The sequence below is a fragment of the Cyprinodon tularosa genome, unplaced genomic scaffold (assembly GCF_016077235.1).
Source record: "Cyprinodon tularosa strain WSP-4 unplaced genomic scaffold, ASM1607723v1 ctg80, whole genome shotgun sequence".
Lineage (NCBI taxonomy): Eukaryota > Metazoa > Chordata > Actinopteri > Cyprinodontiformes > Cyprinodontidae > Cyprinodon > Cyprinodon tularosa.
This window is the reverse complement of record NW_024039563.1, coordinates 1-24648: the sequence shown is the minus strand read 5'-3', so window position 1 is coordinate 24648 and position 24648 is coordinate 1. Positions and strand designations below refer to the sequence as shown.

The following is a 24648-nucleotide window of genomic DNA, read 5'->3' as shown; positions in this document are numbered from 1 at the left end:
TGAGGTCAGGGATAAAGTTGTGGAGAACGAATAATTATATAATAAAATATTAAATGAATTATTTTTCATCCACTTTCTCCCAACTACACACAGGTTGTAGCCAAAAAGACCAATGTCCTCCTACCCAAGCTGACACCTGACACGGAGTACCAAATTGGCGTGGTTGCAGTTTACCCCAATGGAGTCAGCAGGGAGCTAAAGGGGCTTGGAAAGACCAGTAAGTCGTTTATAATAAATTAGCTAATGAAGAAGGTGTTTCTACAGTTCTAATTAACATTTCTTATTTTATGCCAGAGCCTTTGGGTGGTGTTAGAAACTTACGAGTAACTGACCCCACCACCTCCACACTGAATGTCCTGTGGGAGCCTGCTGAAGGAAAAGTGCGTGAGTACCGGATCTACTACGTCCCTACAGCTGGATTAGAGGAAGAGATGGTAAGAAGGGGTCAAATGGGACCATGTGTTCAGAAGCAACATTTGATCCACAGTCCGAGGCTTAACATGTCATTCGTTGTGGTTGTCTATAGGTCCAGGTGCCAGGAAGCACCTACAACACTGTTCTAAGGAATCTGGATTCTGATACGCTCTACACTGTGAGTGTGGTTCCAATCTATGCCTCCGGAGAAGGACTCCGTTCGTCTGAGAATGGCAAAACATGTGAGTTTTACATGCAGAGAGAGTATAAATTATATCGCTGATCTGTGCAGATGCATGAAATAGAAATGGTAATTCCGTTAAAGACAGAGGTCAGGCTTTGTAAAGGCTTGCATAATGCCAGTGGGATTGTATTCCTGAATCAGGAATCCATTCATGTCTGTCCAGAACGAACTTACTGCCCTTAGTTTCTGGCCCGCTTGTCAAAAATGTCCAGATTCTCCAACAACGCAGCCAACTTTAACTACTTTCATCACCCAAATCCATCCCAGCCAAACCATCCCAGTCAAATTGAATTGCCTTCTTGGGACTATAATGAAAACACATTAACTACATTCTACATGTTTAGCATAACGTATGGAATAGCAGAAAATAAAAGGGTCCTGCTTAATTTGAGCTTTAAGTAAGAACAGAGATTTTCCACTTTCTCCTACAGTTCAACCACCAAGTTATGCTGGGAGTGACTCAGCATTATGTGGGATTATTGCGTAGGAAAGCATTCCTCTGGCCTGGCAGGGTTTTAAAGGGGTCTCCTCTGCCTTTAACGTAATAATGATAATTTATAGGCTGGAAGAAAGGATAGTGGTCAGGATAATGGGAGGGCCTAAGAACAGGGGAAGGATGTGTTGAGTGTGTGGTGGAAAAACTAACAAGGGAAAAAAAGAAAAGATGGTAATATATATTTTATGTTACTCAGTTTACTTGGCCTGGGTCATGGTCCATGGATGTCACTTCCCCCTCCTTTTCTCCTACTATAGCAATAGCCCATTTTAATTTGTGGTCTCTATATCAAAAAAGTGCAGCTAAAGATGATATCATTCAGAACATGGAAATTATAGAAGCCTGAATCCAATGATCCACTAACATCTGGAGTATCTTTATTTTTTTGGATTGCAACGCATGTATTCGTAACAGTACGCGTTTTTTAACTGAAGAATCCAATAAACATTCCAATATACAAATGTATTAATTTTACCAAGTCAAATCTGTTTTCTTTTCTTAAAAAGTTAAGAGAACATTAGCGACACAAAAGCTAACAAAGAAACCAAGCAGGTCACGTCACAGCTAAATAATCTCAAGAGAAATTTACCTCTGCATTTCACGCATCCCCTTGGGGAGCAGTGGGCTGCCATCATGGGGCGCAGTGTGGGGTTAAGGATCTTGCTCAGGGATTCAGAGTGGCAGTCTGTGGGAGTGGGGCTTGAACCCAGAACCCAGGATTCAAAGCTCTATGCCGTAACCACTAGGCTGCCACTCCCCCACTAAAGCAAAATGGTGACGTTATGAAGCATTTCATGCATTTAATACGTCCTCATTCCAATGTTAAGTAGAACATAGGGACCAAGAAAATGAGGGTTCTGCTTGGTTTAAACTTTGATTAAGAAAATTGAATTTTCCAATTTCTCATGCAGTTCAACCACAAAGTTTACCAATTTCAATCACTACAGATCTATATGAATTATAGTTGAGTAAATTTCTCCTGTGCCTAATTGAACTGGGTTAAGATCATTGAGACACAATGGCATATATCTAGAAAAAGACAAAACAAAGCAGCTTACAGAAGTTTACATAAAATCACTACACATCGGATAAAAAAAAATAGCAAAAAACATACAGTATACCATCTTAGTCTCCAAATCCTGCCTTGCAATATTATTTACTCTGTCACTTTAGTTCTAATAACTCTCAGTGAATCAGGGTATTATTACATTTAAAGGTGTCTAACGGCCAATATTGCTGTCAGGTAAAAGAATCAGCTTTGTTTTTTTATCATAAAATTCAGATTCACATTCATTTATATATACAAATATACACATTTATATGGATAAAAATATTTAAAAGATACCAATGTAATAGTTTTATTATCATAATGGTTTTAGAATCCCAGGAAAAATGGTTTCTTTGACCTCAGTAGAGCCAGGAGTCGTTGAAAAAATAAAAGCAAATGTAGTTAAAAAGTCTAAACTGTTAGTTTATGTTTAATACAGCTTTCATCTTCTATTCCCAAGATGTATCAAAGCACTCTTTAAGACCAACAGATCCAGTTTATATTTAGCATTTAAGTCCATCTAACATCTAAATATATAAAAATACCCGTACTGAATTACACACACTCCAGTTGTCTCAATGAGGTCAAATTTGGTTTGTGATAGTCTTTAATGAGATTTTTATCTTATTATTGTGAATGGCTTAAGGTCTTTAGATTTGGTGAAAGCAGATGTTTTTTGCATGCTGGGACCAAGTTTCTCTCAAAAACATAAATTGTAGATAAACTACTGTTCACTCTTATGCTCCAACAGCAGCTTGCTAAACAACCTGTCCTTACCTTATTAAGTTTCTTATTGTCTTCATGTTGTTCACAAGTTGGCAAATCTTTAAAAGAAATGTGTTAATTTTTTATGTAAACTTGACTTCCATTCAAAGGACTAATTACCCATTATAGAGATAGTTTCATCAGAATACTGCCTTTGTCAGGAGTTAGCTGTTATTGCTAAAGTTATGGGCTGTTGATATTCTTTTTATTTTATTTAGCTCTTTGGCCAAAATCCTGTCTGCCTCGATCTTCCTCTCCATTTAGGGGGCATTTTGTTCCATGATTCAAATCAGCTTGGTGAAATGGAAATAGAAGATCTTTGTCTTTGTTCTGTCTACTGTCTTTTCCCCTGAATTTATGCGGTTATTAGTGGATGTATTGCAGAGAAGAGACCACATAACATCTGCTTTGGATTTAAGGAAGGGAGGCTTCACACAGAGCTGCACTTTTCATTAACCTTTAGGGCACCAACAGGAAGTGTCCCATTGATAGGGTGTTGTTAAATAAAGTTTCCAACATACCTCTTTAGCTTGCCTGGTGGGATAGTTCTTATTTTATTAAAATAACGGAATAATCTTCCTCTTGTTATCCATAAAACTGTAGAGGAACTTGTAATAAAAGAAAACATCAGATGAAATGTTTTAATACTGGAAAGAAGATTCACAAAGGAGGCATTAGAGGCTGTATGGAAAAAAGATTTTTATTTCCTTACCTTACATTTGCTATTTTTGTTTCTGTCTCTACCTCAAACCACCATGTTTTAATCCAACGTTTTGGTTCGGCAGTGGAGCGGAGCCCCGTCAGGAATATTAGAGTCTTCAACCCCACAACCAACACTTTGAATGTTCAATGGGAGGCAGCCACAGGGCCAGTCGAACAGTACAGGGTGGTTTATTCTCCTCTCACTGGTGCCAGGCCTGCTGAGTCGGTGAGTTTCCACTGTACATTCAGCAAACTTTTCTTTTCCTTCTTGCAATGTACCCATAAGATATCCTGTCCTTTAGGGCAATACCGTTATGTAATGTTATTGGGCAGATGTGGGCTTTATAAGAAAATTTGCAGCACACCATATGTTAAATCATGCTTTTAAATGAAGTCGGTCTGTTTATCAAACAAATGTGAGAATTGTTCATGAATGTGTGTAATTACTGCCAGCTGATTCTTTTTCTCTGAGTCTGGCTACCAAAGTCTTAAAATGAAACCTGTTCTCTACCCAGAAGTTCTTTAATTGGAGCTCCTGCTTTCTTCATAAAATGTGCCATATGCCATCACATCTATAAAAGTTTTTACATCCAAACCGATGCACCAGTTTTCAATATAAGGTTTTTTAACATTCTTCATTATTTACATTCTAAATCTTTAATTTAATCATATGAAAAGCATTGATATGCAAATGGGAATTGTTTTTTTGATATTAGCACATTCATGTGATGTAATGCTATTTCACATGGCCAGTGCTGCTGATTTCCATCAGTGGCAATGTGGCCTTTCATTTCTCAAGATCATCAAGCTGAAGACCAGCTGGAGATTTATAGCATGAATAATCAGCGTTTCTGGTGCCAGTCAGAGCGCTCTTTTTACATTTCTGCTTCCAGACTTCACACCAGAAAATATGGCTGAAAACGAAACGCAGTACAACCAAAATTAAAGAAAAAATTAAGAAAATTTAAACTGCAGAGACAGAAAAGACATTGGTTAACCACTAATGCAGGTTTTGTTTAACACCAAAATCCCCATTGATAGTTACATGCAGCATATAAGTCCTAAAGTAAAGCCAAACCTTCCACTTCTGTGACTCCTTTGGAGAGGTTATCAGCAGGCCATAGCCCCTGAGAAGCTCTGGTCATGTTCTGTTTTGATAATTAACTCAAACAGAGATAGGCGCCCTCTTGTTAACAGTAACTGTCAGGCTGGGTTAGATAAATATACAACTTGCAGAAAGGCCCTAGTTATGTCACCACATCTCAGAACATTAAAGAGATGTGTGAATTTCCGATTAAAGCGATTGTGGAGGACTTTCGTGAATTTTTGAAAAGACCCGCCCTCTCCACTTTTAAGAAAAATGCACATGTACAACCCTGTACACGCTCCCAAGAGGGAACGCCTATTAAACGCGTGCAAGAGCATGCATTAACCCCTATTTTGTCCTCATGCATGCTCTGTTTAAAAGTTGCTGCTCTCATAGCTCATACAAGCTTACTGTGCCCGAAGGTCCGCCTTAACCCCTAAATCCCTCAATAGATTGGGGACTATATGGTGGACTTCATAGTGAACTCAGTTAACTGACTATTTGGACAGATGATCACTTCTTTTAGCTCCGTTTGTCACGTAACTCCTGCTCCACTGCGCGGTGCCTGCACCATCTTTGTTATTAGTCGCCGCTGTCGGGTAGCAACACCCTATAGCGACAGTGTTCCGCTGTCTTGGCAAATCCCATAATGCTTAGCGAGGAAAGCTCTCTGCGCAATGCATTCCAGGATATATCTGGCTCTTCTGAGGCCTTTCTTTTCTTCTCATACACTTCGTAGACACTTTTTCTCTTACAACCCTCGGCCATTTTTAAGGAACCGCGGTGAGAAAGGTGAGCTTCAATGACTGTCTGAAACCGTAGATCACCACAGATATATGCCTGAAAGTGTGCATATGCAGAAAAAGATAGCTAATGGGACGAGCACATAGGACGGCCTTACATAAACATATCACCAGAATGATTGACAATTAGGAGGACCACTTATTTGGATGATCCACCCAGAAATAAAAGATCGTCCTCTATGCCTTTAAACACACACAACAGGGAAAGCATCATTCGAAAAGTAAGTAAAAGGTTGATGTCTTCAGGTCGGTAGGAGAGTTGCATCGCGTTACACATTCAATGATGTGGATTAATGTTCACAAATGTTACTCTGAGGGGAAAATTCACAAAGCAAGGTCATTTGTTAAATTGTACGCCATTGCTTTGCAGAACCTAGCAGCTCCTATTATGTGCTCTAGATACAGACCGTTTCAATGCAAGAAGTTTTATCTGACTTCAGGGGAATATATTCACATTAAGACATTAGTTCGAAATAATCCTAAACAGGAACATCACTTCATTAAAGCTGAAAAGCATTTACCAGAAAGTTTTATGTAAATAAAAAAAAAGGTAAAGTATTTAAATACTGACCGTAGGATTTATTGAATTATTGTTAGAATAAAATAAAACTTAATTAGAAAAAGGTCTGCAATGCAAGGAGCCTCTTTGCTGTTGGTGCCATTAAATCTTCCTGAATCCCCCATAAAAGAGATTTATCTACAATGCTCCTCACGGACCTCTAGGTTTACCTATGGTGAAGGTTTGTTTAAATTAGGATTTAGAACGGAACATTTGTTTTATTTCTAAAAAACTACCAAAAATATTAAGCTCACTTCATTTAAAGAAAAAAATAAATAAAACAAAAGAAAAAACTTCCATCCAGTTTTTTTCCCCTTAGACATTCAAAGAGGTTTCCTTTTTCTTCTCCTTTTAACAGACAGACATTTTTTCATACAATATGTATCTCATGAGCAGAACTGGTCACTGACTAATTTTATTGATTGATTAATTGATAGACTTTATTGATCTCACAGTGGAGAAATGTACTTTTTATATTGGATTCTTGCTATACTAAGAACCTAGATATATTTGACTTGTTATATTGAAATTCTTACAGTGGAGAATTTTACTTGTTACTTGTTAAAACATAAATAAAAGGTTGATTTATCGTTAACAGATAACTAATATCTACCAGGACCCGCACAGAGAAACAATCCAGACAGTATGCTGGTGAAGATTCTCAGTCATCCAGGTCATAGTCATCATGAAAGTTAAAAATCAATTAACTGGACTGGTTTCCGAGTTTGAATATGTTTTGATTTTGAATTGGGTGGGAAGCGAAACATCTTCAAACTTGGAAACCAGTCCAGATAATTGTTTTTTTTGTTTTTGTTTTTTACTTTTTTGGAACTACAGACAGTAATCCTGCTCTGTAATCTTTCTTTCCATACAGTGAGGAAATAAGACAAAAACACAAATATTGTTTGTATACATCATGAATTGGAGCCTGAAATAAAAAAAAGAGAGAGGAATAAAAATACAGACAATACATAAAATACATGAAAAGTTTTTTTGTCTTCTTTTATCAGATTTTGGTACCAGCCAGTACCACCACAGCTCTGCTAACACAGCTGCTCCCAGATACTGGCTATAATGTTGGAGTCGTTGCCCTGTACAGTGACGGAGAGGGGCCTGCTATTAGTGATGCTGGAAAAACTTGTAAGTACCTGTGATTATGGGCTACATTTCAATGTTTCAGTGCACAGAAAGTTTAAGGAGCCTCTTTTTCAACCTTCTGTATTTTTTTTTCCTGCCAGGCAACCAGGTCCTCTTGTGTTCTTTAAATAGACTTTTAGTTTTATGAACGTCTTCAAAGTTCTTTGACCATTAGCTAAAAAAACCTCTAAACTATTGATTAACACCCCTTTAAAGAATTCCAGGAGATATAGCTCCTTTGAAGCAAAAACATAAATAAATCATGTTTTATTGTTTAAAATGTTAACACCAGCAGTAAAACTCAAACCCCTGACCCCGCTAATTATTTTTCCTCTAGTGCCCAGAGGTGGCCCAAGAAACATGCGTGTGTACGACCCAACCACCACCACTCTTTCTGTTAGCTGGGAGCACGCATTAGGTCCGGTCACACAGTATCGCATAACCTACGCCCAGACCACAGGAGACCCTATTGAGGAATATGTGAGCATCTTACCGAAACATTCATCTTTCCTTTGGTGTGGAAGTTATACTGTTGTCATAAATAAAGTGTTTTTTTTTGGTCTATAATTTATGTGCTGTAGATAACTGTTCCAGGCAACAGAAACAATGTGGTCCTGCAGAACTTGGATCCAGACACACCATACAATATCAAAGTGACTGCCATATATATGGATGGACCAGGAGGAGAACTGGAGGGAACTGGACGCACAGGTTCAAACTCCTTTCTGTTTTCAGACCACAACACACAGGCATCAGATCTTTTTTTAAGAAGGGGAATGAAATGTGTGCTATTATACAATATGCTGGATCCAATCCACCTTTCAAGAGTGCAAAATGAAGCTTTTGTGGGAGATTTATGAACTGGCTCTGCTCCAGTAAAAGATATTTAATAGATGTATATCTGCTCTATTGGATAATTTTCTTCTTAAACAGCCAGGACATTATTACTTATAATTCCCTCTAATTGGCAGATCATTAATATAATGATTGCTGATTTGTTGTTTTATTTTTTTATGCAGAAGAATTTACCATAACATTTTGTAATGCTTCACTCATCACTCATCAAATGTCATAACAACCTTAAATCTATAGTAAAGTAATTACATTTCTGAAATATAATACGCCTATATACTTTGGAATTTGAATCCTCTGCCTCTCAGTAAAATGTGCTGCCCTATCTTGCTGCCTACAGTGGGAATGCTGGGCCCCAGAAACCTCCGTGTTTCAGATGAGTGGTATACACGCTTCAAGGTGTCATGGGACCCCGCTCCATCCAGGGTTACTGGATACAAGATCATCTATCAGCCTGAGGGTGAGAAGGAGCTCCCAGCCTAAATTTTTGGCATTTCAGTATAGGGAAAATATGCTCTTTATGGATAAATCTGTGTAACTTTTAATGCTTTGAAGCTAATTGTTGCTTTGAGGCTTAATTTTTATAGTGATGTCTCATTTTAGGGAGTGACGAGTCAATGGAAACGTTTGTTGGAGATGTAACCTCCCATCAACTACAGTACCTAACCCCTGGAACCACCTATGACCTGAAGGTGCTGGCACAGTATGACACAGGTTTAAGTGAACCTCTGATTGGCCAAGGAACCACATGTAGGTTTAAAAATCCAGTTTTCCGGGTTTTTTTTGTTGTTGGTTGATTACTGGATAAAGAATGACACATTAATACTTGCGTGATTCCTCTTAGTGTATTTGAATGTGACCGACTTGTCTACCTACAATGTTGGATATGATTCCTTCTGCATCCGTTGGGCCCCTCACAGAGCAGCAACATCCTACAGACTAAAACTGAACCCATTTGATGGTAAGAAATCTCATCATTTTTGAAGATGTTTAATATCTTTCTTTTCTTTTAGCTCTGATAATAACATTCTGTCCTTCCTCTGCTGTAGTCTCTAAGAGAGGAGCTCAGGAAGTGACAGTGCGAGGCTCAGAGAGCAACTACTGCTTCGATGGTTTAAGCCCTGACACGCTTTACAATGCAACTGTGTACACGCAAACACCCAACTTGGAGGGCCCTGGAGTCAGTGTCAAGGAGAGAACATGTAAGAAAGTGTCTTCTCCACCTGCTCTGTCCTAATATATGAAAATATCTTGATTAAAAACTTGAATTTTCAATTACTTATCCTAAAATTACATTCTCTGCTCTTTGCTAATGATTGGCCATTGCAGTGGTCAAACCCACCGAGGTGCCGACCGAGCCTCCTACTCCTCCTCCTCCAGCTTCAGTGCCGCCTGCATTAGATGGTGAGAAAAAAGCCTTCATTATTTGGGGTGGGATTTTTTTTCTTGTTATTTGATATCAGGTTTTAACAGGATATCATCTTCGTCACAGTGTGTAAAGGTGCCAAAGCAGACGTGGTCTATTTGATCGACGGCTCCTGGAGTATCGGAGATGAGAGCTTCAACAAAGTCATTCAGTTTACCACAAAAATGACTGCAGCCTTTGATATCATCAGCCCCGGAGGCATGCAGGTCAGTAATAAACTAGATCAACTACATAAAAAAGTCTGTACAGTGATCAATCTCATGAGTTAAGCCCACATACAGGGCATCATTATTTAAGGAAAGTAAGCTCCTCTATGACCTTAAAGGAATAGTACACCCAAAACATGATTAGCCTTCATTTTCTACTCACCCCCATGCTGAACAACACTCTGGAGTACTTTTTTGATATCTCAAATGCATCTGGAGATCTGGGAGGCTTCTTGCTGTCTGCTGACATTCAAATAATGGAGGTCTACGGTGCCCGAGACAGAAAGGTCCATAAAAGTCCACAAAAAACGTGTCAATATTCCTCCATACTGCTCGTCCAATGTATTCCAAGTGTCCTGAGTGGGTAGCATCCAGAATTTACTCGAAACGAAGTCTTTTAGAATGTTTTTAGAGCATAAATAGTAGTGTATAGGATTTCCTGAAAGCGCGAGCCTGCACGTTCACGACGCTACGGAAACCGCGGCAGACCAAACCGGATGAAAGTGCGCATTCAGCTCGGCAAAGAACTCATGCTCTTCCTCAACACTGAAGTCCTCAGACATTTTTCTTTCGTTGTTTCTTTCTTTGCACAGGTAAACAGCACATTTCTTCTTCTACGCTTGCATTATCGGCAGAGCAGACGCTGAATGCGCACTTTCATCTGGTTTGGTCTGCCAGCTTCCGTAGCGTCATGAACGCGCGGGCGCGCGCTTTCAGGAAATCCTATACACTACTGTTTATGCTCTAAAAACATTCTAAATGACTTCGTTTCGAGTAAATTCTGGATGCTACCCACTCAGGACACTTGGAATACATTGGACAAGCAGTATGGAGGAATATTGACACGTTTTTTGTGGACTTTTATGGACCTTTCTGTCTCGGGTCTCCATTATTTGAATGTCAGCAGACAGCAAGAAGCCTCCCAGATCTCCAGATGCATTTGAGATATCAAAAAAGTACTCCAGAGTGTTGTTCAGCATGGGGGTGAGTAGAAAATGAAGGCTAATCATGTTTTGGGTGTACTATTCCTTTAAACTGTGCTAGAGTCAAACACCAATCAACCAAGAAAATAGTCAGCAGAACAAATGTTGTTTTTTTGTCAGTGCTAATAATCTCTATCACAAATTGTAAGATTAAAGACCAAGAGATTTTATAGGATTAAACTTAATTTAGAACTGATTAGACGATTAGAAGCAGCCTGGTTCTGTTGGAGGTTTCTTCCGGTAAAAGGGAGTTTTTCCTCTCCACTGTTGCTACAAGCATGCTTAGTGTGAGGGATTGCTTTCGAGTCAATAAGTCGATGCAATCAACTGGTTTTCCTTAGATAGAAAACTTTGAATCAATTAGACTGTATGATCTGTTGTGAATTGGTGCCATAGAAATAAACTGAATTGAATTGAAGATATTTAAGCCAAGGAATGAAAGGATATCAAGAGCTTCTAAGTTACCTGATTACGAATGAATGTGACCATTAAACTAATAAATTCTTGGAAATGATTTCATTATTTTAAAAGAAATAACCAAATAGAAAAATAGAAGCAGCTAAGATACTGGCTGTTGTTCTGAATGGAAGGTGAATTGAAGTGCATGGGTTTGGCTCTGGCACAGTTTGTTTAGGTTTCTTGGTGGTTCCTCACTTTGCATTTTTTGGATACAAAAGATCAATAAAATAAAATAATATGGTCTTTGTCTGAGGAGTGGAAAAATAAAATCATTTGCAGGAATTCACACATAAACTAAATGAAACTAACCAAAGCATACAATGCACAGACCTTTAAGCCTGGACACAGCTATGCTCAGCTTTCAGCAGCTGGAACATTTGATAGAAGAGATGCCACAAGTGTCAGACCAACCGATCAATGGCAAACCTGAGATTATGTCAAATATTTTCCACATTATAAAGCCAAGACAATATATTCTGGTTTTTACACTCATGAAACAAGAGCAAGACAGAAAGAGTAAAAAAAGACATAAATGAATGTCCAATAAATTTTTTTACAATAATAAATACTGTAGAATATTTTAAAACTTTGTGAGCCTTTTCTTAAAAACAGCATTTTACATATATTTTTACAAAACTATTAATTCATGCTAATATTATGCCTTAACACTTGAAAACCCCAAGCTATTACATTACATTACAGCAAATTACACCGGTAAAACGTTTACCAATATAGATATGTTAGACATTGTTGGAAAGCTTAGATTGTCCTAAATTCAACCACCTAGTTCATTTTATAGACAAAGCGAGCACCAAAGCACAATTAACACATTTAAAGCAGCATGCCACTTTTATATGTGCTTTAGAATGGCTTTGTCTCCATACAAACCCAGGTTTAAAAGCCTTGCAGGGCAGCCTAAAGCTCACTGCTCTCATTAAGCCATAAAAAAGAAAAAAACCCAAAACAAACGGCCAGTTCAGGTGTTTTATAAAATATGTGAATCAGTAAATTGTCTATATACCAAACTGAATGATTGTTGTTCTCTACATAAAAAAAACCCTTTAGATTTTAAAATGGAAAAATTTTATATTTTTCTATATTTTTTTTAAATTAAAAAAGTCAATGTATAACATGGATGCTTAAACACCTCTTTTATTTCAGTGTTAAATGCTGTTTAAAGTAAAGGATTATAATTAAAAATGTCTCCAGACCTTTACTGGTTGTTGATTTTCTTTAATCGGACCCCCGCTGATTTTTGATCGACTCTATACCCCTGGTATAGAGTCAAAGTTACTCTGTGGCAAAGTTACTCTGGGTCAAATTTTACACTGACTCCAACACTTCAGCCGATTTGGACTCAGTATAGTTGTAAATATTCCATTTAGAGTTAAATAGGTAAACTCTGACTTTTTAACACCCAATTTTTTACTGTGTTTTCGGACAGGTTTCATTTGTGCAGTACAGTGATGATGCCAAGACTGAGTTCAAGCTTAACACCTACCACGACAAGGGAATTGTGTTATCAGCTTTGCAGTCAGTTAACTACAGAGGCGGCAACACCAAGACTGGTACTTACCCTAAAAGCAAAGACATCTTCCAAAGTATCTGTTGGAATCGTTAAGAGGAAATTATTATTATTTTTTTTTTTTAAGGTGTTGCTCTGAAGCATGTCTACGAGAAAGTCTTCACATCAGACAGCGGCATGAGGAGAAACGTCCCCAAAGTGCTGGTTGTTGTCACGGATGGACGCTCCCAGGATGAAGTTAAGAAGAGTGCAGAAAAACTGCAGCACTCTGGTATGCACGGTGTCATGTTTACTCGGCTTTGCGTTGTGCCAAACAAATGTATTGGAGTGCATAACTTTGAAACCGCTGCTTTCATAGAGCAGAGCTGATGCATGTGGCTGATTAGTTCACAAACTCAGAGAGTAATCTAAAACATAGTGGAAACGCCTGTGGCTTTTTGATGCGCTAAACAATAGCCTTTGTGTTTGCTTTGTGTGTATCATACAGGGTATAGTGTATTCGTGGTTGGAGTCGCTGATGTGGATATGAGAGAACTGACGGTTATTGGCAGCAAGCCCAGCGAGAGGCACGTCTTTGTCGTAGATGACTACGATGCTTTCGACAAAATCCAAGATAACCTCATCACATTCATCTGTGAAACTGCAACATCCAGTAAGACATATACCATCAAAAATATTATTTTTATACTAATTTATTAGTACACATGTGCATGGAGTCTATCATCTATGTGCCTATTCAGTGAATGGGCACAGATTCACAATATAATAAAATGTTTATATTAAAAAGATCAAATTATTATTACGGTAATTAATTATTATAATGCATTTATTTCGTGGGGAAATATGTCCAGTATTTAAAATAATGTAGTTTAACAAAGTACCAGAGATTAAATTGTTGCTATAACTAACAATTTGTTCAAAATAAATCCAACTGAAACATTTTTATTTAGATTTTCTTAATAAAAAAATGCCTACATGCAAGGTGAAATTTTCATTTGGTCAGATGAGACTATAACTATGGAAGATACTACAGATCCACAGTTAAGTACTGTGTTATGGTGTGGTTTTTCCTTCAATAGGTTCTGAGGACCCTTGAAAGAGTATTTGGTATAATGACTCAGAACAGAGGGACCCAGTATTCAGGCAAGACAGACAGTGGAATAGCTTCAAAAGCATTTATATAAAACTGGACAGTTAGCGGACCTGCAGCAGCAGCGGCTAGGGCGTCTTTGGGAGGTAACTCTGGTGAGAGGAAGCATAGGTTACTAACCTGGTTTAGAGTTCAGTCCGAGTCCAGAGAATGAGGGAGATACCAGCTGGTCAGCTAAACAAGATGCAGCGCTTGCCGCACAGAGATTTCCAGACACCAACGTCTTGAAGGTCACAGAACTGAGAGGAGATCAGATCTGAGCAGATGACGAAAGGAAGGATAATCCAGAGAGTGAAATCAGGAGGCAGATCCAAGGTCGTAAGCAGACAGAATCCAACCGCAATTTGAAAACAAGTCAAGCAAACAGATTAGAAAAGGCAGGCATGCTCCAAGATCCGAAGACAGAAACAGTTCAGGATCAGGCAAACAGAACATTCAAAGTAATGCTGGAAAACTCTCTACATCAAAGGCTCAAGAATAATCTGACACTGATGGCTGGGACCGAGCAGTTTAAATAGAAACAGGAGCAGGTGGATCAGATGAGCAGTGATGAGAAACAGGGCAGAGTTAGACAGGTGAATGAAATGAGCAATTTAGTCATCAGCTCCAAGATCATGACATTAGGAACAATTTAAAACACAATAATCTCATTAAAAATACACAAAATAACGATTAACTTACATAAAACTGACATTTATAATTGTGTTAAACAGGTGATTAAAAAACACATAGCCAAATAGAAACAAAATGGTTCATTAAACACAAAAATGTTGGTTTCATCAAGCTCAACTCTCAGGCGTTACCTTTGAGAAAAACTCTTTATTTGAGCTCATGAAAAAAGGCGAAAGAGGGAACCCAGGACAAAAAAGAGAGTTTGTGCTTCTGACACTACTTTAATTATAGCAGGGATAGCAATTATTTTATTTTTTTGTATTTTTAGAAAATATTAACATGGCATATCCTCCCCAATGATGAGTATACTTTGGATTTCCCTGAAATCTAGATTGACATCTTCTGCGATAAAAAACAAAAGAAAAAAAATGAAATAAATAACTTTACAAATCTTCATCAGCGGTGTAAAAACCAATGTGTTCACAGCTGTAAATAACCCAGTGTTTACACCTAATCTGTTTTCCAACATCTCATACCTTCTTGTGATCTTGCAGCCTGCCCTCTAATCTACATCAATGGATACACCACACCTGGTAAGCATTTAAATACTCCACCTTGTACACAGACCCATGCCTGGAGAGCTTGTTGACTTTGCTAAGATGTCTTCCTTTAATCTTTCATCTTCTCATTGTTGCCCCTGTTCATTCCTTCCTTTCAGGCTTTAGAATGCTCAAAGCTTTTAACATCACAGACCGGACATTCGCCGGCATGAATGGCGTGTCTATGGAGCCCGGTTCCTTTAACAGTTACATTGCCTACAGGCTGCACAAAGACTCCTACCTGACTCAACCCACCAAGTAAGAGTTTATGCAAAATGGTGTTTGTGTTTAAAGAAAAGGCGCGTAACTCTTACAATATGAATATTTCCAGGGCAGCTAAGCGAACTCTGCTCTGCTACACGCTCTGTGGTCCTTCTCAGCAGTCGTTATTTAAAATGGTAGTAACTCATCTCTTTAGAGGGAGTCCCGCAGTGATCTCTAGCCCACTCTGTGGCTTTTTGGGTTATCTTAAAGGATGATTCTAGTTACTGCATGAACTATTCCTTCACATTACAGCCCGAGGAAACAATCAATTCAAAGGGTTTTGGTTTAAATGAATTAACATATTTGCATAAGTCACGTCCTACCTGAGAGTATGTAGTTCTGTAAAATGATGCATATGCGGGTACAGCCACTCCCTTAATGTGAGCAAGTGAAAACCCTTTTAAAAACATGAGAGAAGAGAACTTGAAAAAGTCTTTCCATATGCATTCAATTTAGGCAAAGCCTGAGGGGAATCGTTTCAAGGTTCTTCTGCATATTTTACAAACCAGATTCTATTTGCAGCTGGATTTTCATCCGATGTTGGAGCATTATTGCAAAAAGTAGACGATCACTCTGACAATGAATGTTTTCGCAGGGAGATACATCCAGACGGTCTTCCTCCATCTTACACCATCATCCTGCTCCTCCGTCTCTTGCCTGATACGCCTTCTGAACCTTTTGATATCTGGCAGATTGCTGACAAAAACAACAACCCTGAAGTTGGCGTCACAATTAATCGTAAGTTTCCATCAACGTGAACAGAGGAAAGCGGTTGACCCAGTCCATGCAATGTATTCCCGCCCATTTGGACCCCTTTGTCTCTTTAGATGTCAAAAAGACACTTTAAAATATAACTCAGCCCAAAACCAACTATTTTTTTGCAGATAAACTTGGACTACTGTGTGCTATTTTAATGTTACTGTGCATTGTTTACCATTTTTATGTCAGCTTGTTGAGGCCTGCAATATCTGTCACAAAATAGTCTTCAGTTGATTTTGCATGTTGGTTCAAAGAGTACTTCGCCACTGCTACAGGCTTCTGTGATCATTGTGATCCTTGTTCCATGTTAGGATATGAATACAACTTACATGGCCACTCGCCTCCAGAGTGACTCATCCTGTCCTCTGCTGCCTTGGCAGCATTTGGCCATTGCTAAGTCAGGGCCTAGAGCCAGTGGCTCAAACTGATCCACCCTCTGGGCTCCACAAAAACACATATTGGGATTTCCATTAATTTCTTATTCTTTCCATACATTTCAAATTTGATTTGTAACTGAACTTTGACTAGGCCATTCTTGTAGATTAATAGATTTCGATCTATAGCATTTCATCACAGCACTGCTTGCATGTTTAGAGTTCGACCTCACACCCAGATATCAGGTCCTCTGCACTGTCCAACAGATCAGTGTATTCTCATTATCAGTTCGTATGAAATCGTACGAAAAGTTATGCACAGTAATTTCATACATTTTTGACATTTTTTTCGTGGTATTTCGTCGTATTTTTACGTCTTGCCTCGAGACAAGATATCTTTGCGCATGCGCATCTTACGCACGATTCAATAACCTAGAATTTAACATACAATTAACCCTAACTCTGACCCTAACCCTAAGATACAAAACAGCAAGCAACGTAGTTAGAGACATCAATAAGTAATTATTGCACTGTTTTTCCCAGTTTTACGTCCGTCCGCAGATCTGCTTTTTCCGACTGTCTGGCTGCGCATGCGCACTGATCTGTTTTTTCGAGGAAAGACGTAAAAAACGTACGAAATACTGTGCATAACTTTTCTTACGATTTCATACGAACTGATAATGAGAATATGTTGAACAGATTGTCTTCCAGCTTTGCACTGTATGCAGCTCCATCTGCTCCCTCCACCCTCCAGTGATCTCTGACTTGCTCCTCTGTCCCTGCTGAACAAAAGCATTCCCAAAGCTAGACACCACGCTTCTTATATTTATTTTTCTTTCAACAATGGCTTTCAAATGCTAAATTTTTCATCTCATCTGAACAGTAGACTCACACAGCCTCTCCAGAGTTACCATCTGCCTTCTGGCTGCTTCTCTGATAAATACTCTCCCATTTCATTCTGTCAGTTAACCACATGGCCATGTCTTAGCATGTTTGCATTACAATTGTGCCATGCTTTTTCAATTTTCAAATGATGGATGGAACAGTGCTGTCTGGGATATTCAAAGCTTTTAGTGCTGTGTTGAAACTTCCCCCCTGCTATAGCTCTAATCTTATTCCTGATCTGTCTGAGGTTTTGCTTGTTCTTCACATTGATGTTTGTTTACTTAAAACCTCTAACAAACCTTGACAGAACAGCTGCATTTATTGTGAATAAACTATTCACAAGTGGACTTTATTTTTGCAAAAGAGTTCTTTTGAAAATTTTTTTATTTATATTGCATCTATTCACAACACATGTCATCTCAAGGCACTTTACAATTCACCAGATCATACATTCAAATTGATTCCAAGTTTTCTAAGGAAAACCATTTGATTGCATCGACTCATTGAGGCCCTTACACTAAGCATGCTTGCAGTGACAGTGGAGAGGAAAAACTCTGTTTTAACAGGAAGAAACCTCCAGCAGAACCAGGTTAAGTGTGAGCGGCCATCTGCCGAGGCCGACTGGAGTTCAAGGAGACAGAAGCAGAGATACAAAAGGCAACTGTAAAGGGCGGCCCTGGTTTTGAAGACAATTTTATGTAGGGGTATTGGAGTCAAAGGGGTTTTCTTCTTAAGTTTTCTCTCTCCATCGACTTCTAATGCATTACTTTGTGTCTGTCTTTCATAAAAGTTCCAGTAAAACACACGTTTTGTGGCTATAACGTGACAAAATGTGGAAAAGGCCATAGGATATTAATTCAATGCACTGCAGAGAGCTTTGATGATCTTAAACTTCTTGCAGTTTCTTCTCTTTACAAAGCTGGATGGGTGAAAGAATTTAATGGAAAATTCAACCCATTTCTTTCAGAATAAATTAGGAAAAGCCTACACTCTTAATCTATCATGAAAAGACTTCATTGTTGTGTGAACATCTGCTGTACGTTTATGCTTCTGCACTAGGAAGGAATGAAACAGTCTTCTGTGAATACTGCTAATACCTGCAAGCCATACGTATGTGTTCTCTATAGGCCTGACTGTTGCGTGCATTGGAACATATTGTCAGTGATTTATCCAAGTCTCTGGTCTTTACAGCCTCCACTCAAACTCTCACGTTCTACAACAAGGATACCCGAGGAGAGATTCAGAGAGCTGTCTTTAATGAAGCACAAGTCAAGCGAATTTTCCATGGCAGTTTCCATAAGGTAAACATTCCCTGTGTTTTTTTTTTAAGTGAAAATGTGATGTTTGTATTGTATGTTGTAATGATATTTGTAAAAAATGACCTTTTTTCCCTTTGAATTGGAGGATCTTATGGTATTTCCAGTCCATTATTTCCCTTTCCATTATATTTCGTTTGACAGTCTTTTATGTGAGTCTCTTCCGCCTCATTTAATCTGGCTGAATTATCCCTTATTGTGAGGTTCTCTGCTGTGGCGCTGTTTCATGTCACCTTTCAAAAGACCTCTCCTTTCAATCCCAGTCTTAGTTTGCTGTCACTGCGATTTTAGGGCCCCCTTTTTTATGATTTGACATTTGAGCTTTGTTTCACTTACAACAGGCACTTAATTTGATAAATTAGCTTCAGTGGCCATAAATAAGTTTAAAACCTATTGGTAGGAGTGAGAGTCTTATGACTTAGTTGCTGATTTTAATGTGTTCAACATAGTGTTCAGGACTAGATTTTAAAATCAGACTCAATTATTGATAATAAGTGATATGGTGCAAAAAAACAACAATTAGTACAAAGGAATGAGAATGAGTAAAATATTAAAAACAGTATAATAGGTTGAAAGTCTCAATTAATCTTAGTCCCAGATTTTAACTAACTTAATATATATATGTATGTACGTATATGTGTTATAAGAATAGACCACTTGTCATTTATTGTGTTTTTCTTAATTAAAGCTATTATATCAAAATCTCTGCATCTATTAAAGCATGCATCCATGATGCTGACTTTGCAAAGTCTGACTCATTGTTCAATTATCTTTTTCTGTCAATCCAAAACATTTTTCCAGTCTGTTTTTAATAGGTGCTACAATGCCATACTGATTGGAGCTCTGCTCAAGTGTTTTTGCTGCTTTAGATAAGCAATGTCCAGAGGGCTCTTTAAAATAGAATATCCAAATCAAAATGACTTTGATTATTTTCAGAAGTTAAACCACAGCATCAGATCCTTATGCTCAAGTCGGCTGCGTACTGTGGACTTATGGTTTCTCACAAACTGCAAACAAAGACATCAAATATCTCCAAACACAATGCAAAGCAGCAGGGGAGATAAAACACTTGTTGTTGTGTAACAGCGCTTTGAGATGTGGAAAGAAGAAAATAATTCAGTATGTTTCCTGCTAGCTTGAACGGTCTGAACTACAACCATCCGAGATAAGTCTGACCAGATTTCAAGGTTTGCTCAAAAGGACATTGGGCTTCTTTTTATCTGTCGTATAGAATCCTTTTTCTTTCTCAAAATCCGAGGTTATCCCCATCTGTGACCCCTTTTAATGAGTGTGGGTCTTATCCAACATCAAAGTTCTCCTGATAGATATGCTGGCCACAAACATCAGAGGGCACTCGAAATAGGTTTCCAGTTCAACCATTTAACATCTAAACAAATAATTGTGTCTTAGCTTCATGAATGAATGGGAGTTTGGAAAAGTTTAGTTTAGTGTTTGATGAATATCACGCTTCTTTGTCGGGCTGGTTGTAAAACAGACTAATTTTTGAGCGTACAAGTGTGTTAGTGTGTTTCTGTTCTCTCAGCTTGCGGCTATAGTCTGAATATGCCCTGGGTGGCTATTTTGTGGTGCAGTGTTGCTGTTCCATGAGCTGGCAAGTCCGCAGTGGTCTACCTAGCCGCTTATTTGTTGGTCTGCAGAGTAAGTGCCGACTCTGCCTGCGGTGGTGGTGTGAGTTTACATGTTGTCAGTGGTTTGCTGAATCTTTTTGGCTCTCTCTGAATGACCTCAATGACTGTTTGTTTTTGGCATCTGAGCTGAAATCTCAGTGACAGTGATTCTCTTTCTCAATAAGGTTGGTTTTAAATAACATTACTTAATTTTGTACAGTGAGATCCCTGAGCTATGGTTTTTCAAGATAGCAAAAATCTCTTTCTATATCAACGACAGGCACCACAGTGTTGGGTTGGAAAATAAAGCTGAAATTACCTTTTATGTACAAGCTGATTAGTAAATTAGCTAGAGACTGAATTTATTGATTAATATTAATATATTTTTTTCCTAGTTCCCACAAAGATAGGAACCATTCAGCTACATGGTGAATTCCCTTGTATGCGTTGTTATGCAGCATCATGAGCATATATTAGAATATCGACTGTACTTATCGATGGGAAGTCAGTGATCTAGATGCTTATTAAGAATGACTTTGCTGATGTTATAAATGTTGCAATTAAGCCAGGAAAACAACAAAAAAAGCTAATTTTTTATTATTAATCCATGTGTGTACAAGCAGAAACCCAAATCTCCCTTTAGAAAAGATAAGAAAATGATAAGTTTGGGTTTCAAACCAGCTCAAAGTTTTAAAGCCATTGTAAATAAGACTCGATTCTCTGATGTCAGCGTTTCATCCCATCAAAAACAAACTTATTTTTCATTTTCATAGAGAAGACATTCATGTTATTGTAAGTGCATCAATAAAGCAATAACCATGTCTTTCAAATGTTGTGATTCTGAAATATTACAGAGCAATGAAGAAGGAGCATAGAACAATATAATGTTATCTGTGGGGAATCATGAAAAGATGCTAAATCAATGAGAGTTCAGCTGGGGTCAATATGTAGACAACTGAGACAACTGAAGAGATTGCCAACAATTCATGAAGTGGATTTATGTGTCAACACTTTGATGCTGTGGGACTCTCTCGTAACAATCATCAGTTAAGGGAATGTTGCTCTGAAACTAGCATTCCCAAAGCTTTAAGTTTCCAAAGTAATGTTTTTATAGGAGTATGTACAGGATATACTTATTCATTATATATGATGGCGTAGGATCCTCATTAGTTTTGGGGAACCTTGAAGAGCATTTTGATTTGCATTTATGCCAAAACCCTAGAAGGAATGACACCCCTTTTCCGTCTGTGGTCGACCAAATGGTTTGTTCCGCTTCCAAGGAAGTAGACTATAATTTGTGAATGGTTGCCAGGAACTACGGCCAGGTTTGTGGTTGGTGTAGCTTTGTAGAGAGAAATGGTGAGTGGCTTTTTGCTGACATAAAAAGTGCTTGTTTTACTTTTTGAAGCAGGAGAAAATCTGCATTTGCAAAGGGAAAAGTATGGAAAGTGTAGGAGTTCTGACAGTGAGCCGCAGAAAATATTGTTTCAAGATGTGTGGATTTGGAGTCTATTCTCTGAAAATACAAAAATGTACCACCTTTTCATTTGGTTGTTATCTAATCACAGATCTAAGATGAATAGCCAGCTGTTGCATAATTTTTTTAATGATCCAGGTTTTCTAAAGGGATTACAAATCGAGACTTCTAGGTCCTTCCATTTCTGCTTAAGGTGATTTAAAGGCTTAACATTTCTTAATTCCCGAGATTGAGGGGGGTCACAGTTTGCATAAAAAAACTCATTGTTGTCTTTTAAAGTACAAGCATGTCTCCTGTAAATTCAAATGAGTCCCAGCACCATCTTCTTAAAATTTCCTGTGGCCTCATGGATCAATAAATTTGAAATAGGTGGAATTGCAAGAGGACAAGGATGTTTTGTTAAAAGCTTCCCCCTCTCCATTTTCTCTCTTTTCCAGATCCACATTACCATCTCACCAGAAAAAGTCAAACTCACTGTGGACTGCCAAGAGGTGGCAGAGAAACCCATCAAAGAGGCCAATAACATCACGCTGGAGGGCAATGAAGTGCTTGGCAAGATGGTCAAAGCTTCGGGTTCAAGGAAGGCCTCAGCAACTGTAAGAGGAAAAAAAAAAAGTTTGTTACAATTGCAAAAGTGACATCTGGAAGAGGTTCTCACACTGTTCAAAAACAATGAACCTCTAAAATCTGATGTGGATGGCAGCACCACTTGAATTTTGAATAGTCTGTATTGGCTTTTGAAAAGAGGAAAGTTTGCAAACCTCCTATTGTATTTTTTCAACTGTTATTTTTTTAATTATGAATAGGCGTCTTTTGAATCACTCTGTAATGTGTCTTTCTTTCATCTTGTAGTTCCAACTCCAGATGTTTGATATTGTCTGTAGCCTGAGCTGGATAAGCCGGGACAAATGCTGCGAACTGCCAGCAACAGTAAGTGTCACTTTAGATTCCCCATCTGATCAAAATAGAATTTAAGTGGATGCCGATGCATTCAAATTTCTCATAAAAAGTGCAAAATATCAGTTTTGCTTCTGTGAAAGAGGCTGATCTTATGTTTATGAGATTGTCTAATGAAAATCTGACAAAATATAGTAAGTTTTTTGTTTGGTCTGCAGATAAGTATCTGAGACAGAAAATGGCTGCAAAATTTTTTTTTCTCTACACTTAAAGAGAGTTTTTGTCAGTTTAAACTGGCAGCCTTCAGTATGATGTGTTCACTGACAGGAAAGAAATTGGATTCTTCAATCTCTGACAAGCTGGGGATCAGTCATTTCTGATACCATTAAATTTTCAGTTCTTCTTTAAAAAAGTGGTTAAAAAGAAAAAAAGCATCTCAACTTGTTTGAGAAGGACCTTATATCCTTAGTGATTCTGCTAATTAGACCTTTTGAATCATGCGTCCCAGTTGCGTGAAAACAAGCCGTCCTTTGTCTCATTTAGCAGACAGTGGAAAACAATCTGTTCTGTTCTGTGGGAAATACAGAGTGCTTGCATATTTAGGCAATTACAAGTAATTCATGTGTAATTTGCTTCAGACATTAATACATCACATCAACGATTGCAGCATTATTTAACTCATTATGTGTAAGGACTGCAATTCAGAATTGTGCATGAGATCCGTCGCATTTTCTGCCTAAGAACCACATTTCGTCTTTCTAGGTCTCATTTTCATTATTCAATTTTCAAGCTATACTAGGTTTCAAAATGCCTCAGCTTTTATTAATCCTTATTAAAGAAAAATACAGAGATTTCCAGGAAAAGTCAAGCAGTTCATTTCCTCCTTGTATCCTTTATTTTGCAATAAAATGTCCTCAGTTATCAAAGAATTTACAAAGCAGTGCAGTAGAATTTGAATCTGCATGTAATTTTGAACTTTATCTCTGCATCTTTTTTTTTTTCCTTCCAGCGAGACGAGGCCAAGTGTCCTTCTCTCCCCCACTCCTGCACTTGTACACAGGACAGCATCGGCCCCCAGGGGCCTCCTGGACCTTCGGTAAACTTCCCTATCACTGCTTTTTGTCTCTCCTCACCTGATAGAAATGTTTTCCCAGAAGTCTTAGATGTTTTGATGATGGTGATAAAGCCATACTTTGAACTTCTTTGCCGCTCAGGATGTTTTTTGAATTCCTTTTTTTTCCTCCATCTGGAGAAGGCAGTACAGAGAACAAGACCTATGTCTTGCAAAGAGACGAGTGCTTAGGGATGAGTGTCAAGAGATAAATGCTTCTGGATAAATAACAGTCTATACTAGAAAAAGCTGTTTCGGAGAAACAGCAAGTGGGAATGCTTTTGCTGAATGAATAAAGCTGAAATTAACTGCAGAACATATGAAAATGTGATAGGAAGTCATCAGAAACTTCAAACTGCAGAAAACAATTGAATCATCTGAAGATTTTTGTAGGGTAGAATTATTTGGCACTAAAATGGCAGAAAGAAACTCATCTTAAAAGCTGCACAGCCAAACCATACATAATATCAAAAATGTCATTAATATGTGCACTAGAAGGGTCTTAATATAATGTCTATCAAGTTTCTAGAAAAATTTCTAAAGAAATTTTGAAGTGGGGCCACCTACTGCCCAGAAACATGTCAGGCATGTTATGAATTAGCAGCAAACAGAAAAGCTTAATTCCTGTCCAGAAAAAGAGCAAAATTAAGCCAAGGTTCACAGCATAGGCTGAACAATATAAAATTAGCTGAATCAGAAAAGAAATTACAAAGAAAAAATTGAATCTTATCTGGTTGAAGAAAATATGAGTAGCTCAAGGATGGGAAGTAAAATGTTGAGGAAGATGGTATTGAATAAGTATCAAAATTTTGAAATTGTGGATATGTCAAGACTTGGCACAACAATTTGAAATGATTTAAAATGTGTGTT

At 38.1% G+C, this 24648-nt stretch overlaps 1 protein-coding gene across 2 annotated transcripts in view; it reads left to right on the top strand.

Moving 5' to 3' along the window:
* The window catches only part of col12a1a (collagen, type XII, alpha 1a), an 82205-nt gene extending 58202 nt beyond the window's left edge, over positions 1–24003 (top strand). For both annotated transcript variants that reach the window (XM_038271621.1, XM_038271619.1), the window contains 23 exons: positions 94–217; positions 295–434; positions 527–656; positions 3753–3895; positions 7129–7258; positions 7593–7735; positions 7837–7966; positions 8448–8567; positions 8711–8857; positions 8952–9068; positions 9157–9309; positions 9437–9511; positions 9600–9739; positions 12626–12749; positions 12834–12977; positions 13194–13358; positions 15023–15061; positions 15187–15325; positions 15927–16069; positions 18541–18650; positions 22208–22366; positions 22623–22700; positions 23677–24003. In XM_038271621.1, coding sequence (XP_038127549.1) covers positions 94–217; positions 295–434; positions 527–656; positions 3753–3895; positions 7129–7258; positions 7593–7735; positions 7837–7966; positions 8448–8567; positions 8711–8857; positions 8952–9068; positions 9157–9309; positions 9437–9511; positions 9600–9739; positions 12626–12749; positions 12834–12977; positions 13194–13358; positions 15023–15061; positions 15187–15325; positions 15927–16069; positions 18541–18650; positions 22208–22366; positions 22623–22700; positions 23677–23970 — 3087 coding nt within the window. In that variant the 3' untranslated portion in view covers positions 23971–24003. The remainder of the gene's footprint in view (positions 1–93; positions 218–294; positions 435–526; positions 657–3752; positions 3896–7128; positions 7259–7592; positions 7736–7836; positions 7967–8447; positions 8568–8710; positions 8858–8951; positions 9069–9156; positions 9310–9436; positions 9512–9599; positions 9740–12625; positions 12750–12833; positions 12978–13193; positions 13359–15022; positions 15062–15186; positions 15326–15926; positions 16070–18540; positions 18651–22207; positions 22367–22622; positions 22701–23676) is intronic.
* Positions 24004–24648: the final 645 nt, after the last annotated feature.